Raw genomic sequence first — 16,887 nt, 5'->3', positions numbered from 1 at the left:
GTCTCTAAGCGCTTGCTTTGGGAACCCGCCCTGGTTTTTCCCTGTGAGATAACCCGTATAGGGCACCCCAAGGTGAAAGCCAGGCATCCCGCCGCGGGGGGCCATTGTGGAGATTAAGCAAGCTATTGCCCGGAGTTACAGAGTGTGATCCCATGATTCGAGCAGGCACCGAAGCCAGAATTATCAAGTCTGTGGACATTTTTGGGCTCAGGCCTTGCCGCGTCGGGAATTGAACCCTGGTCCCGGGTCTGACCTCTGCTTCATGGTCTGCCTCTTCTAACCATTGAGCCACACTTCTCCACAAAAAGAGTAGTTCATAACTCAGTTGAGTGCAGCAAATCGAGCCAATAAGCATACAGTTGCAGTAGCAATCTGTAAATATCAAGCATTGATAATAGCGCAAGGGATGAACAGCAGCAGCGGTAGCCACAGCCATCAGTTGAGGGCAAGGGAATGAGTCTCAGGAAAAATAGCATTAGAGTTCTCAAACCAAGAGTTATGAGTTCTAACTAGTAATGGGCACTAGTATGAAAGGCAAAACGTATGTCGTAGACATTTCCTCAGGCTTCTCCTCTTTGGATCAAATCAGGCAGCAGCATTCATCTGAGAGCGAGTTCAGTTCTTCCTTTTCCATTAAATAACCTGCGACTTGCAAAGTTTTATTACAGACATCTCAGTTATGCGACTTTTTGATTCATAAGCCTCCATTCCCATAGGCATCAAACACAGTTTAACCTTCGAATGTTAAATGTTTCATTGTGTAAACAATGAACTATGTTAGAGAAGAGAAACATCACCTTGCAAAAATACTATTTAGTAACACCTTTCCTTAACAGAAGCAAGAAATAACGTTTCTAAATGAACAGCTATTCTATTCAAACATTATGAGAAAAATGTGAAAAATTGGAAGTTTGGTTATTACAATAAAATGTTTCATAGGAAAATGTAATACATTTGTTAAATAGGAACATTCCGAAGTTATGACAAATATTTCTAAGCATGTCAAATTAAAGTCAGTCTTCTAAAGTTCATTCCACACATTCCATCATGTCTAGTTCACTTCTAGTTAAAAGAAAACATTGCATTTTAGCGTTTCTGTGGCCTATGCTAATACCTATGTCTGTGTAGTGCAGTTTGCACTTTTAAATGAGCCTCATTTCATCTTTGAGTATTTACGTTAATCATTGTATATATAGCTGTTAGTTTTAAAAATGTGTACCTTAATTAATTAGCTTCAGCCTTATGTTCAGTTAAAGCTGAGTTGACTTTTAGGACTTTTGTTTTCGATAGTGGGTTTGGAGCCTGCCATTGCTTACCATTTGTTGGATTCACTGTCACTTTTGTTTGCGGACCCCTAATTGGCCAGCGAAGTGCCATTTCCGTTCCTTTCTGTGGAGCGGAACAAGCACAGATTGATGCCACTTAATTAGTGTCTTTCCGCTACTCATACTGTGTTTGAGGTACTATTTTACAATTTCTTCTTCGCCCCTCCTACTCCCCCTTCCTATGTTGCCATTGCGTGCATTTTTGTTTTCAGACTCTGCATTTTTTTTTTAAATGGTTGCTTTAGGATTTTCTTCATCTTGAAACGACGCTAATAAATATCCAGATACAAGAGATCTGTCAGAAAAACTAGTAAAGATATCACAGTTTTTAAATTTTCAGTAAAATGTATGTGAATAGTTATTTTACCTAATTGTATATATATTTTGTGATCTTTTTATGTTAATAAGTGCATGGTCTCCACAAAAACAAAAACGTATTAAAGTATATGGCTAGTAATAACAACACAATTGAGAATATAGTGCTTGTGTAATTAAATACTTTGTTTTTTGTGTATTCCTAATAACTGAAATGTGAGAACAACACAAGATGCTCCCCTTTAAATCAGGACTTCCTTTGTTCTCACACTGCAGATTTCCTAAAGGTGAGACTGCCTGCTAGCCCATTTTCTGTGTTACCTGCAGCATCTCTCCACTAGACCCTGTTTGACCCTGTTACTTCCCAGGCAGTGTCAGACTCTCATCAACGTCTCATTTGGCTGGATCTCATCTCTCATCTCTGCAGTGCAGCAAGTAATGCTTGCATGCAGCATTTTCCCAGGGCGCACTTACAGTGAAAGCATTGTGATATATTTATTTGCTATTACAACATAGGAAAGGAACCGTTGAGGCCATCTTTTTACCTAGCATATGCTATACACCCAAAGAACATCTATTTACCTCACTTTCCCCTAAAGACAGCCTGAGACCGTAATATTTTGGGTATTGGTTAGAGATATTACATGATTTTTACACAGGCCCCCACAATTTAACATACTAAGCCAAACATGGAGTCACCTACTCCCAACTACCACCCAGTGTAGAACATTCTTTGAGCTCATGGATGGCCTGCAACCCGGTCCCCTGGCAAATCTTTTGGGGATGTGACTGAGTATTTGTTTTCTGCAAAGTAGTTCTTTGTTGTCGTAAGAAGATCTTTACCAATCTTGCGGTTCTTATGGTACCCGGGGTACGACATACGATGGAATAGGTATAAATAATACCTATTCCATTGTCTGTTGACTCATCCCCGCCGCGCCTCACCGCCCACCTCATTTACCTGTCGCGGCCTCCGCTGTGTCTATCATCATCTTACTTCAACCACCTGATAGGTACAGGGCCGTAATCTTGTTATATGGTTTGCGCTTACTTTGCACATCAAATGCTAGTAAACGGTGACAGTTGACCTATGCTGAATCCTGTGCATCACTTAAAGCTGGACCTCACACCATGCACCAGTCCCAAGTGGACCAAGTGGAATCTGCACCCTCATGTAACACATGCCTTCCACTGCATAGTTCCGCTGGAAGTGTATGGTGTTGTGGTCCATTTATTTATCTATCCAGTTTTGTATAGCATGGACTTGACCCAAAGGTATCAGAGTGCTTTACAGAGTAAGCACAGCAGCAAATACATTACTTACAAAAAAGAGTAATGGGTTCTTACATACTGATCCTGAGACCCAAGCATGTGAAAAGGAGGCTGCACTGCGCACATTATCTGGTGAAGATGCTGGGACTGAGGAAACCTGATCCCCGTGACATTAGACTTCACACAATTGCCTCAGCAGGTGAGTTTCGGGGTGGTGTGGACGAGCCGTAAGGCTCTAGTGAGGTCTTGACTTTGGATATGCCCACTGGAACCATTCCTCCACTACTGATACCATGTTTGATGGACACGTTAAAAATGTTTGCCCATTGTTTCATCTTACCTATTTGTTGTAGGTGTTTTTAGCTTTTATTTTCCTTCTTACTGTGCAACTGAACATGGGCCAATCTGTGCATTTGCTACTGGCCTTCTGTGCTGGCCGACACCCTTCCACTATGTGCCTTACACGTCTCCTGAGGAAGCCTCTTTTGAGCTTCTGTTCCCATTGTAGGCCTCCTGGGAGTTAAGGCACTTTCTATTTCACTTTTGCCAATGTTTATGTCCCTAATGAACAGCAGGAGAGCTTTCTGACACAGTGCCTCACCTCTGTTATACAGAGTCCTGACGCGTCAATAGTGGTGGTGGAGACATGAACCTTGTTATGAACTCTGACCTGGACCGTTCCGGCCAGTGCTTCGTGCAGACTGGGGCATTCTCACGTTTGGGTCTGCGCTGGCTGGCAGATTGCGGCCTACATGATGTGTGGCAGTGGTTGCATCCCAACACTGGGGACTATATGTGAGGATGGATAATTTTTTTGTCACCCCTGACTCTACTGGACCTTATCCCCAACGTTACTATTGACCCGCGTGCTCTCTCGGACCATGCACCTATTTCCTTGACGATTCATCTTCCTCCCTCCCCATCTCACTGCCCACGCTGGCGCATCCGTGACAAAATGTTAAATTCTCAGCCTATGGTTCACGCGCTTTGAACAGTGATCAAAGATTACTTAACTACTAATGATAACAGAGAAACTTCTGGGGCTTCGGTTTGGGAATCCTTAAATTGGTGTTTCAGGGAGAATTCATAACTCTTTCTGCTGCTGAGAATCACCAGTGTTGGAATAAAAGTTGCAGCCTCGAGAAAACTGTTTCCGAATTAGAAGCCATTCATAAGAGGATTGGGGCTCCTATGACCTGGAGAGAGTTGGAGAAGGCTTGTCTTCAGTTTAAACGATTAGATCTGGATAAAGCGGAATTTGCCATGCTGCGCCTCAAACATAAATTTTACCTTGGCAGCAACCTTTGTGGTTGCATGTTGGATCACAGTCTCCGCAGTAAAGTACATACTGGTTTGGTAAAAGCCATCCTCACTGTTCCCAATTCGCAATCCAGTTGCGATTAAGGTATCGCCTCTGCTTTTCATGGCCCTCTATGCCTCTCTATATTCCTCTACAGATGGCCCTATTAGTGGCCCACGGCCTCCGCAATATTGGTCTTACCTCCCTACCTGCTGAGGAGTCGCACACTCTTGATCAGCTTATCTGAATCTAGGAAGTGGTATTGGCCACAGCAAGCCTGAAACCACTGAAATCTCCCAGACCTGATGGTTTTAGTGCCCCGTTCTATAAGACTTTCTGCCAAGACTTAACTACTTTACTCACTCGACTTTTTAATTCTTTCTCTGAGACTAGCTGTCTGGAGGATTCCATGCTGGAAGCCAGCATTTCGATAATCCCCAAGTCGGGCAAAGCCCCACCTTTTGGGGGTCGTAATAGACCCATTTCTCTTTTTAATGTGGATGCGAAGTTGTTTGCTAGCATTTTGACGCACCGCCTCATCCCCTAATGCCGGGTCTTGTAGACCCAGATAAATCCGGTTTTATTCGTTCTCGCCAGTGCGGAGACAACAATAAGAGTTAACTTCACCTTTTGTATAAAACACATTGGTTGCGCAAAGAAGCTCTGCTTTTCCCTCCTGATGCTGAAACGATATTCGACCGGGTACACTGGCCACATCTTTTTGACACACTTTGGATTTTTGGCATTGGCAAGAGATGTAGGAGATGGATTCGGAGCATATACAGTGCTCCTCAGGCATTGGTTAGGGTAAATGGAGCTCAGTCCCGTCCATTTCCCATCCTCCGCGGCATTCGTCAGGGATGCCCTTTTTTGCTGCTTTTATTTGCGCTCTATATGGAGCATGGTGCAACGACTCTATGATAACCTGGAAGTTAAAGGGATACCTTTCTGGGCTGACCACCATTTGATAAACCTCTTTGCCGACTATGTCATTCTGTCCATTATGGAGTCTTTGACCTCTCTTCTGATATTGGTTACCAAACTCCAGACATTTGGTGAGATCTCTGGGTTTAGGGCTAACATGCAGAAATCGCAAATTGTAAATCTCTCAGCTACATTTGCAACTGAGACTGCCTTACATTCTCAGTTTCTCTTTGAATGGGCTACGGATGCCATTCCCTACTGAGGCATTTCTTTGCCCCACACCATACCTCAAATGCTATCGTAGTAGTACCTTCTTTCCTGGATGGTGCATGTTACAGCAGTTAAGATAATCATTCTTCCCTGCATTCTCTATATCTTTCAGACTCTATCTCTGACCCCTCTGCCTAACACTATCCATTCCTTACTATTGGATATTAATACATCTATATGCGGAAGAAGGAAGCCTCACCTTCACAAACACCTAATGTACCGCTCAAAGCAGGACGGGAGACTTGCGGTACCCCAGCTGCTTCGATATTACCAGGCTGTCTAGCTACGGTTTTTGGTGGAGTGGATCCAGCAACTCTCCGAAAAACATTGGGCCTTTATGGACCAAGCAGTATGTGGCTCCCCCACAAGCATAGAGCTTGGGGCCTTTATCCTCACCGGTTACAAATGCAGTTTTCAGGGTCTGGCACTTGGTTGCACTAGGGCGGGCCTGACCACTTTCCCTTCGCTGTTGTCGCCTCTATTTCTAACCCCAATTTTGCCCCGGTATATGTCAGGGCCGATAAAGCTGATGGATTGATGGGGTATGTGAACGGTGGGTTGGCTTTTTGATGTACACCACCTTATTTCTTTTGATCAACTCAAAATATACTATCCCCTGACTGACGCCGACTATGTCTCCTACTTACAATTATGTCACTGGGTGATGGTGACTGAGATGCGACATAGTGCAGGTAGACCGATGACGTCTTTTGAGAAATGGCTGTTCCTTAAGGTGAAAGATAGGCGCTTAGCCAAACTTTATGCGCTGCTGGGTGGTAAGAGACCCCAGATCAAATCTCGGGGTCAGCTGCATTGGGAGTACGAGATAAGTGGACCTCTCTTTACAAAAGATTTGGATGACATATTTTACGAGGTACACCACACGGCCCACACTATGCCCAGCACTAAAGCTGCATACAAAATTGCCTCATATTGGTATCTGATCCCAGTGAGACTCAGTAGGTGGAATACAGGGAATATATGACATTACAATACAAACAATTACAATGCATGTTTTTAAAACACAGTTTTTGCATCGCAACCATCATTACAGAGTATGATTTTACAACGCATGCCATTGCAACACATTTTTAAAAACTACCATTACAATGTATTCCATTACAACACATACCATTACAATGCTTACCATTAGTACGCATAATACTTTTAGGGCAACAGTAGGGTAAGTGTTGGATAGTGGAGGGGTAAAAATTGCTATTCCCACTCTAGTGCGTTCTACAGTAGGGTAAGTGGTGGATAGTGTAGGGGTAAAAATTACTATTCCCCCTCCAGTGAGTGCAACAGTAGGGAAAGTGTTGGATAGTGTAGGGGTAAAAATCACTATTCCCATCTACACCAAAACCCATACCCCCCTAAAACTAAAAATCTCCATTACTTACCTTATATGCGTTATCATGGCATGCATTGCAATGGTATGCGTTGTAATGGCATTAGTATTACTGACATGCGTTGTTGTAACAGTTGCGTTGTGAAAGCAGTACGATGTAATGACTGCGTTGGTTGTAATGGATGTTTCCTAATACATGGCGCTCCAGGAATTGCTGGAGGGTCTTATGGATGCAGGGGGTCTGCTTCATCTTTTGTAGCATTGTCCCAAGCTCACTAGATACTGGGAACAGGTCTTAGATGATATTGACTTCACTTTTAACACTACCATCCAAAGATTCCCACCCTGCACCATCTTGGGACTCCCGAACCCCCTAACCTACCCCTTACGTTCCAATAGAGGAAGTCAAATGCTCTTGCTTTGAACGCAACTCACCCGGTGATACTCTCACTTTGGGGTGCAGACAAGAACCCAGATCATGTCTCCTGGCTGCCCAGATTGTGGTTTCTTCTGGGGATGGAGAAGCTTTTCCTAGCGATGACCCTGATTGCTCCTCTTACTCAAAACTCTGGGCCCCCCTCATTCACATTCTACCTACCTAATTTCGCGAGCTGACATGCCCGTCTTATTTACAGCTCATTTGCCTGACTCCTGAAGTGTCCCACCCCGAAGCATAGCCCGCCGTGGTCATTCGTATACTAGACATAAGCCCTTTCACCGAATTGATGTTCGCCACATTTCTTGTTTTCTCTTTCAAAGGTTGAAGGATCAGTAGAGGGGAGGGGTGGTTAATCTTCTGTGGTTTGTCTTGTACTTCCCAGTCTGGTTTATGCATCTGGACCCAGGGTTGTAGACAGATTCTGTGCCATACATTTGAAATGCAGCCAGCCCCTAGGTGTTGTAGACGACATTCTGTTTAAATATGCATTGACTGTGTTAATAATAAAAAGAGAATTGTTCTAACAAAAAAAGTTAAGAAAAGTACATGGTAACAGTATAAAAAGCAGTATACAATAGACAGTAGGATATGTAAACAATGTAGCAGCCATGCCACGAGATACATACCAAGTAAATAAAAAAACATAGTAGCAGTATATAAAAGAAGCATACAATAGGCAGTAGGATATAGAAACATATTACTGTTCCACTAACCACACCTTAGAAGTGGAGTGTTTTGTAGAGAAAAAACAGAAAACTTCTGTTATACTAAATACTAACAGTTGAGTTGAAAAGACATGAGGCTGATAAATCAGTAGTTATGACACATACAAACAAACACACACAAGCTCACATAGACACAGACACTGATGCACGCTTGCAGACATGCACATATACAACAGAAATGTAGCAAGAGGGGGAGTGGAGAGTGAGGTGATTCGGTCTCCCCGGTCACAATTTTTATAAACATAAAGAATCCACAGAAAAAGTGTATTTTGTGTGGTCCCTACAATGGTGGGGAGCACACTGTGTTCTTTAAATACCCCTCACACACCAAAAGGACCCTTAGTGTCATGCTTCATCATAGGGGTCTTCGCATCCCTCTACGGAATGCGGTGTGCTACTGACCAACGACTACGCAGAAGCACTGATGTAAACTCTATGTGTGGTGCATGAGGATATTGGATAGCGAGTGAGTAGGGGGGTAAAAAGTGAAAAATGAGTGAATAATAAAAATTTAAAAAATACCTGGCACGAGAGGTCTAAAAATGTTTTAATGGTTCTCCGTGCTGTTAAAAGGGGTGTGTGTGGTGGAGGTATTTTGTATCTAATGTACAATACCTCTCATGTACATTGACATGTTTTGAAGCAACAGCTTCTTCTTTAGGATGGGGTGTACAGATCCCCACCTTACTCACGTCAGAATGTGAAATGGCGTAAATTGCCAACACTATATGTATATTGAATGCAATGAATAGACTAAATGTGCCTATTTATTCATAAGTACCTATATTGAGGACTTGCTACCAATTTTTGAATGGTATCATGAGCCTTAAGCGGAGGGGTCACGTGCTTCCTAGCAATAAAATCAAGAGGTTCTCACTGCCCCAACCGTCCCCTCCGCGGCTCTGTGGTTTGTTTTTTATTATTCACTCATTTTTCAGTTCCGACCCCACTACTCACTTGCTATCCAATATCCTCACGCACTACACATAGAGTTTACATCAGTGCTCCCGCGTAGTCGTTGGTCAGTAGCACGCCGCATTCCGTAGAGGGATGCGAAGACCCCTATGATGAAGCATAGGCGCCGCCCTTTTGGCCCCTTTGGAGAAGCCGCCACTGTCCACTGCCAGACTTCACAGCTGATGGGAGGGAGGCAGCCTTTGCCCGTGTTTGTTTGAAAACGAGAATGACGGCCCCCAGCTCTGGCAAGAGAAGCGCCTTGCGTCATTTTTTTCTTTTTTCTGGCTCAACATTCTCTGACGCTTTTTTTTCTTAATTGGGAGCCCTGAGTTAAGGGAAGGGACCAAACCTTTGTCCCTGAGGATGATGGGCCCTGTCCTCGCGCACGGACAGGATCTGAACGCCAAGTCGGTGCCTCAGATGTGCTGCATGGGTCAGTATCCGCAGTTTGTGTTTTCAGCTGCGTGTCTGTGCCCCCTCCGCTCTGGAGTGAGCTATTATGTCTGAGCGATCCTCTCAGAAAACTAGAACAACAAGCACTGTCACGTGTGAGGCCTCACGACCATAGGCCCGTGCCCCATTCTTTATTGTGCACTCTGCGCGCGCGGTGAAAGTGAGAGTCCGACATAACGAGGCTCTTACTCTGCCCCTACTTCGAATTCCAACCATTTCCTCTTGCTTCCCAGAATGAAGTTGTCTCTATTTAAAGTGACTGCCCTTGGTGCATAGTGGTCTGTCTTTCATGTGTGAGCAGCTGTTGCTGCCATCATGTTACTGATAAACGCAGGGTGCATTATACTGTTCCTCCTAATAATTTGAATTATACACCTTACAGCATGGAATAAGTTGCATAGTGTTAGTAAATTGGCAACATGCAATCTCATGGCGTTTGCTCGCAAAATGACTCTAGAAAAGGTCCAAAAGGAATCAATGCATTTGTCTCCATCCCCTTGAGTGGCTGAGTTTCTTGAGAATGTGTGAAAAGCCCACCTGATTCCACGGCATTTCACTTTGGTAACTAACCACCAACGGATTCTTCCAAGTTCAGCCAGGGAAGTGTCCAAAATGTAAACCTTTGTTAGGTGTCTTCATTTGTTTGCTTTTTCTTCCAGCTGCTGGTTCTTTATATAGGAGTGCGTTTCACACAGTTCTGGGAGCGGCTGTTGTGTTACTATTTGGTTGTGTAGAGTCTAGATTAGCTAAGGTTTGCGTTGGTTAATATGAAAGTCATAAATGTTGAGGCTGCTTCAGATCTGTGTAGTGTGTGATGTTAATGGAAGGATATTTCCAAGGACTTTGGAAGTGTACTTGGGTCGTTGACTGCTTGGCCTATGTGAATGCCATGCAAAGAGCTACGAGACAGTGTTATAAGGAGGGCTAGGCTTAGCCTAACTTTACTTGAATGATTACAAGAGATATTTGATCTTTGTTACTGCTGAGTAGCCACAAACAAGCATTTCATTCTGCTGAATACTAGCAATAAAAATAGCCCTAGTTATTGCAGGAACGTTTCCTGGGACGGTTCGATCCATCATAGTCACATTCATATTTACTTCATCAAATGGTAGAATGGTGAAAGTTGAAAGTAGTTTTATGATTTGGAATCCCTGCCGGGGAGGGCTGAAATGCACCTTTGTGATTGTGGAAATAGAAAGAGCTGTGGACTTAATGCTGAGGAACTGTTTTGGTGATTTTTTGCACAGGTGTGTGTGTACCCCATGGCACATTTCAAAATATGGATATATCTTTTCTGTAAAAAACCTACTTTGGTGATTTATCTAGGTTTGGCAACCTGTTCCAAATCTGATTGTATATTCTCTATACTGGCAGCTTATATGAAATATATAAAACAGACCTCAAATACAGACATTAACGTATTGTTTGGGGCTGTGGTTAGAGGAGCTTTGGCTTATCTCGGGTTTTATCCTTGGCGATGGAACCCTGGGCAGACCACAGGGCATCCGGGATGTGGGGGGAACTCCAGCTGGGAGATCTAGCATTGGGGTTCATACACAGACTGTCCATTCAAATGTAAGTTCTCAACACTGCTTAAGATAGGCTCAGATTGCCTTGGACCAGATTTAGATGTACCTTGCCTGGCCTGGTTCTTAGTGGGTTTCCCTTTGATACCGATCATCTTAGTTTAAATATAGACTGTATGTACGCAGCTAACATTAAAAATGTCTTAACGTTTGGCAGTGGCACAACGAGTGACATTCCCAGAGTCCTTCAATTTATGCCACATTTAGGAAATAGAAGGGGACCTCACAAAAATACCTGCACTAATGTATGGGAGAGTGAAGACCTCCCAGACCCTCGAAAGAATCTCATAACTTTCTGCATGTGTGGTTGTTGACATATTGGAATAATGTCTCAGAATGTCACATTTTACATATGGAACAGCACCCTTCACATTCTATGTCAGTCAACCAATGTAATAACATACTGCGGCAGGATAAAACTTCTAAATGTTATATTTTTTTTAGTTATGTATTGATGTTACATCATGTTGTGTAATGTAATATAATGACCTGCTTTGATATGTCTGTATTATATATAGTTCGCAACATATGCTAATTATAAATAACTGATTTCCATCTTTGAGTGTCTGATACCACAGCAGTCAGACTCCTCCTCACGTCATGCGTGGTGTCAACCTAAGCTAATTTGCCCACCGAGTAGCACAGGAATGCCACATATCCCAGGCCCCAGTGAATGAAGAGGGCTGACCTCAGCGCGAGGTGTTTTTTTAAGGCCTTTTTCAGACATAACAAGGGCTCGCAAATACCCAGGCCCGAGGGGATCCCTCAGGGGAGTGGAAGTGGGCACTTTTGATTGAAAATAGCTGTTTCTCACCTCTAAGAATTACTTTCTAGATTTCCCTATGTTTACATGTAATTCATGCAAGTTGTTTTTTCCTTTTAGATGAGCGGGACAAAGTGCAAAAGAAAACGTTTACAAAGTGGATAAATCAGCACCTTATGAAGGTAAGTTTCACTTCAGTGTCATTCTTTGCATTCAGTGTGTGGCCGAGCAGTTTTAATTTTGGGCAGAAGTGTTGTTTCCACAGAGCTGAGCTTTTTGACAAAGAGGACAGCAACATCTGACATGTCTCCATTGTAAGCTTTAACTCCATGTTACTTGGACACATAGCGTTGGTTATTCTGTTCCACTCTGTTAGTCTGTTTTTATACATTCCTGACAACATTGAAAAAAATAGCGTGTGGTTGCAAAACGTAAGCGATAATTAAGACAGAGGGCAACATATTCCCAAAACTTTTGGCGTCGCTGTGTGATGTCCTCCTGGAATTTTTATTTATTTATCCCAGAAAACATCTTATTTACTTGTGACTCGCAGAGGCAAAAAAGCCGCAGTTGTGCTGCGAGGGGTGTTGCCGTGAACGAGGGAAGAGTTACATGTGTGGCCAAGGGTTTGGTGGGCTCAGTTTGGGAACGTCTAGACAGATGTAGACAAAGGTTTTAAAAACACACCTACCACAGTTTTCAGAACTACTAACTCCCACCTGTATGAACCTTGTAGTGAAAAGTGGAGTGAAGTGAACCAGTCAATTTGAAATTTGTCAAAGGTGTGAGAGAAAAGCAACATTTATGGAAACAATGTTTTATATTTGAGAAAGGAAGGATGGAAGACAAAAAAAATATTTTTCAAATGAAACTTTGCTATTGAATAATCGGTTTGATGAGTAAGTTACACTCAAGTTGTATTACAGAAAAAGGAGTAAGTCAATTTTGTGCTTTGATGAAAACTTTGAAGCGGATCTTTATATAGTGCATGTGGGTATTTATATAATACAAATATTATAAATGCTTATGTTAGCTGAATGTTAAAAAATGGATTAATATTTGAGCTGGGTTGACTACCCACCTCAAGGAATAATCACAACTTTTGTCAGGGTGAGCCACAAAAGTCCCTAAATTAACCTGGGCTTGAATCATGGGTAGCTATGGCCGCCACTTAGTTTAGAAGCGCATCCCTGCTGTCAGGTGTATGCCTGCCCTCTATCAAACCAAGGGGCTTTAATAGCAAGAAATAGCGATATTTATCGCTAAATGCACTTAGCAACTTTTTTTTCATCGCTGCCTATCGCTGGATATTTTAGGGGGAAAACATGCTATTAGCAACGTTTTTCTCCATTGGGCTAAAATATCCAGCGATAGCGGCAAAATGCGAGAATAGCGCTGGAAATCCAGCGATATTCTCGCATTAACGCCAATGGGGGCTTAATCTGATAATCCACCCCCCCATTGATTATACAGGTAAGTCAAATTTTTAGCAGGTGTTAGATTATAGTTATAATCACGCTTAGCACAATTGTTTTTATCACTTCGCCTGCCTTGCTAATAGGCGATAGCTGTGTTAGCGACTTTTTTCAGTCGCTAACAGTTTGGGTACGCCCACTTTGCATGTCATTAGCGATAAATATCGCTAACATGCAAAATGGCCCCCAAACCTGTAGCTATCGCCTAAAAGCTGTCGCTAACTTCTGTTAGCGGCAGCTTGCTAATAGGGCAATAAAAATATTGCCGCTTTAGCGGGAAAAAGTCCTGCTAAAGCGGCGATATTGCCCTTGCTAATATGCTCCTAAGTTTTTAGAGGGCTAGGACTGCCGATGATGAAGCATGACACCAAGTGGTGTGTGAGGCCTGTCCTTCACTTTTTGTGAGGTGTCTACACTCACTATGCAAGCTTAAGCACCTATAGGTCAGTTTCTTAGAAGCAGCCCCACTTGTGTTTAACATTATATGTTGGAGGCTGGCTAGCTCCTGGTGCCCTGTGCCTCAAGTTCCGTTCCCCGATTATATATTGGGGCTAGTGTGTTTGATGAATAGCTAAGGCATAGAACAGTCAGGCGTAACTTAGGGCAATGTGTAAAGTATTTATGCTGTACCAAAACAGTAATAAAGTCAAAATGCAAAACAATAAAAGCCCAAACTGAATGAGAATATTAGAGTGAAGTTTCATAAACAAAATGACATTAACACAACAAAAGTCTGATAAGGGGAACTGAGATATGAATTTTTAAAGTGGTAAGTAGAAAAGCACCAAAAAGTACAAAGTGCCAATGGTAGTCAATGGTCGCAGTATACTAAACCTAGGCACAATTGGAACACGATGGACCACGGGCCAGAAGCCCCAGCCAGGTTCTTCTTAGTCCAAGATTTTACCGTTTGCCTTGGTCCTAACATCTGCTAATTTAATCTACCTTGTAGAAAGTGGAGCAAGTGCATGGAATAATTTCATTAACTCCTTTGAGTCTCATGACGAGCTGAGCTCGTCATGAGCCATGGTGCTCGTCATGACCGTTAGAACGCTCGCATGCTGGGCAAATTCCCCTGCTGTGCGAGCGTTCTAAAGAAACGGGTGTGGTCATGACGAGCTCAGATCGCCATGAGCACACGACCACCGTATCTCATGACAAGCTGAGCTCGTCATGAGCACGGGGGCGCTGTACGCGCCGCCCAGCACAGCAGGGGAATTTGCCCAGCTGCAAAAGAGGTTAAGAGCACAAGACTAATCCCAATAGTTAACAATGACCACTGAAAAAATCACTAACTTTGAGTTCTATAACAGCGGGCTGCCTGGCAGTAAGTGCTTCAATGCCTCATTAGGGGTAGTAAGCGCTATATCAATGTAATTTCCAAACAATACAATACAATAACTCTCATGGTCCACACTGATACTAATGCCATAACACTCAGCTGTTGGTTTATCGCTTGTGGTTCATACAGGCTGCAGGGGCCGAAAGAGCTGCTCTTAGCTACCAGCTTACTGATAACCACAAACTGCGTGCATGTCCCTTACACGTTTTCAGCCATCGCACTGGCAAGAGCTGTGTTCTATAACATGATAATTACTTTTCAATGGTCCTCATGCATGACTTTCAAACATTTCCCTTGAAAGATCAAAACAAAGGTAACACCCTTCCAACCACACACCCTACACAGAATAGAATGTTGCCCATGCAGGCAAGCACGTCAGCACCCTACATAGGGAAAGCAAGCACTAAATAAAATATGCAATGAGGTACAGTGGTTGGCAAAGTGTTTTATTTGTTGTGATTTTGAGTGGCAAGTTTTTTAGTGTCCTGTATGAGTGACCAGATAGGTGCTTTTATGTTTTTATGTTGACTCATATGGAGATGTGAAAGGTAGACACACCAATTATAGCATAGCAGTATAGCCCACTGCACAGGGCTAGCCCAGTTGTTAAAAGCACCGAACCCAAGTTATAAGCAGAGGCCATAGCAAGGCTCTATAATGAATAAGGAAGCCTCACAAGTATAGTCTGAGACAGAAGAGCTAAAATGCTATTAAAACATCCCACTCACATGGGACGGAATGTTCTCAAATAAAATATCAGCCACTATTGACCTTTAGCCACTCCTTTCATCTAACGTGGAGCTCCCAATATCCCAATGTTCTAATAACAGTTGGGACTAAAACATGTAGGCAGCTACACTGCACTAGTCTCGTCAGAAGTGCAATGGGATGAATTGTGCATGTACACTGGGAAAAGGTGACTAATCGGAGAAGGGCCAGTAACCCATGGGCCAACATTTGTAAAGCAGAGATACTGTGAAATGAGTAAAATGATGGCAATCCGGCAAGAATTGGGTTTGTTAACATGAACTGTAGCATTGCACCTTTTCTAGAGGCAGAGATACTGCAATCCAGAATAAAAAGGGGAAAAAGGACTTGCATTTGCAGACTTCAGAGAGTAGCCCTTTAATCCAGTGGGGCTGGCAGATGCACACTTTACGGGGTAGAGAGGTTACTGCCTAACTTATGAGTCACTTCCTTGTTGTCACTGAAGAACCAGCTCCACATTTGCTGTAGCAAATAAGCTTGGCTTCATCTTTCCTTCATGTGATCATAAATGCGAATATTGTAATTCTAGTGGACAGCATTCCAACAGTCATTTGTCTACACTAAATGGATCATGTGGAAGTCACAACCTTTACATTCAAACTCAGTTATTTAGGAACTGCTTTTTATTCATGAAGCTCCACACGGAGAATGGTTCCGTTTATATTTAGCTAATGGGGGGTGAGATGGTGGGAGGGACTCCCTGGTTATCTTATCATCTCACCAACCACAAAGTCACCACTGTTTTCTTGCCTATAATTTCTGAAGATTGTGTGATCCAATTCTGATGATTTCTTCTGGTGGTAAATTACTGCACCATAACTTGGGCCTTATCTGCCAGCCTGGCTCCTAAGTGGCTGTGAATGTAGGATTTAGATGAGCGTTAATGTTGTAGTGTAAGAACATCACCATGTGCGCCAACATATGTGGTATGAAACATTCTTGATTTTCTCCACTCCTTGATTAAGGTAAGGCTCACGGCTGCTTTAGTAAGAGGGTACTAGATAATAGTGCATTCTAGATGTTCCATTGTTCACTAAATTAAATACTACATGTTAATCCGTAGGTTTCAGGCTAAAAAGCATGTAACATTCTGCTCTAGATTGGATTTCAACAACACTGCCTGTAAATCGGAATTGAATCTTCCCAGAAAAGGATATCCTGTGGTGTCCTTCATTGCACCTCTCTTCTTCCCAAAAATGTTTTATATATATTTGTGTAGTTAGGAATATGTGATCTTTTAGCATCGTCTGCAGTTTTATCTGTACAGCTAATATTCCAATCCATTACAAAATGTTTACTGAAACTGGGTGGCAGGTGTGATGACCATTTGTAAGGATTATTTTTATTGGATGAAAAGAACATACCAAAGACAAGGAGTTGATGGACAGAGCGCTGAAACTTTTCAGGCGCTCAGCCCCAGTCACAGATCTGGGTTGAATCCATTATAGTTCTTTAGCTCACTTTGCCACCCTAGTTCAGACCCAGCCAAATGCAAATCAGTCATGACCCTGTTCCTCATGGGAACAGTCCAGCCTGAACTGCCAAGCCAGGTCTTCCCTGGAACGGAAACAAAGCATTCTGGGATCGATTTCGGGGTAACACCTCTCATCAGCCAGGCGAGC

The 16,887-nt window shown here is 42.9% G+C and overlaps 1 protein-coding gene across 1 annotated transcript in view; it reads left to right on the top strand.

The window, feature by feature from the left end:
* The window catches only part of DST (dystonin), a 1,528,317-nt gene that overhangs the window by 492,613 nt on the left and 1,018,817 nt on the right, over nucleotides 1-16,887 (top strand). Inside the window, exon 5 of the mRNA XM_086926448.1 lies at nucleotides 11,801-11,862. Coding sequence (XP_086782574.1) covers nucleotides 11,801-11,862 — 62 coding nt within the window. The remainder of the gene's footprint in view (nucleotides 1-11,800; nucleotides 11,863-16,887) is intronic.

This window comes from Lissotriton vulgaris, chromosome 6 (assembly GCF_964263255.1).
Source record: "Lissotriton vulgaris chromosome 6, aLisVul1.2, whole genome shotgun sequence".
In the NCBI taxonomy this organism is placed as follows: Eukaryota; Metazoa; Chordata; class Amphibia; order Caudata; family Salamandridae; genus Lissotriton; species Lissotriton vulgaris.
Note: the sequence above shows the minus strand (reverse complement) of the source record. Positions and strands in the feature narration are given on the sequence as shown.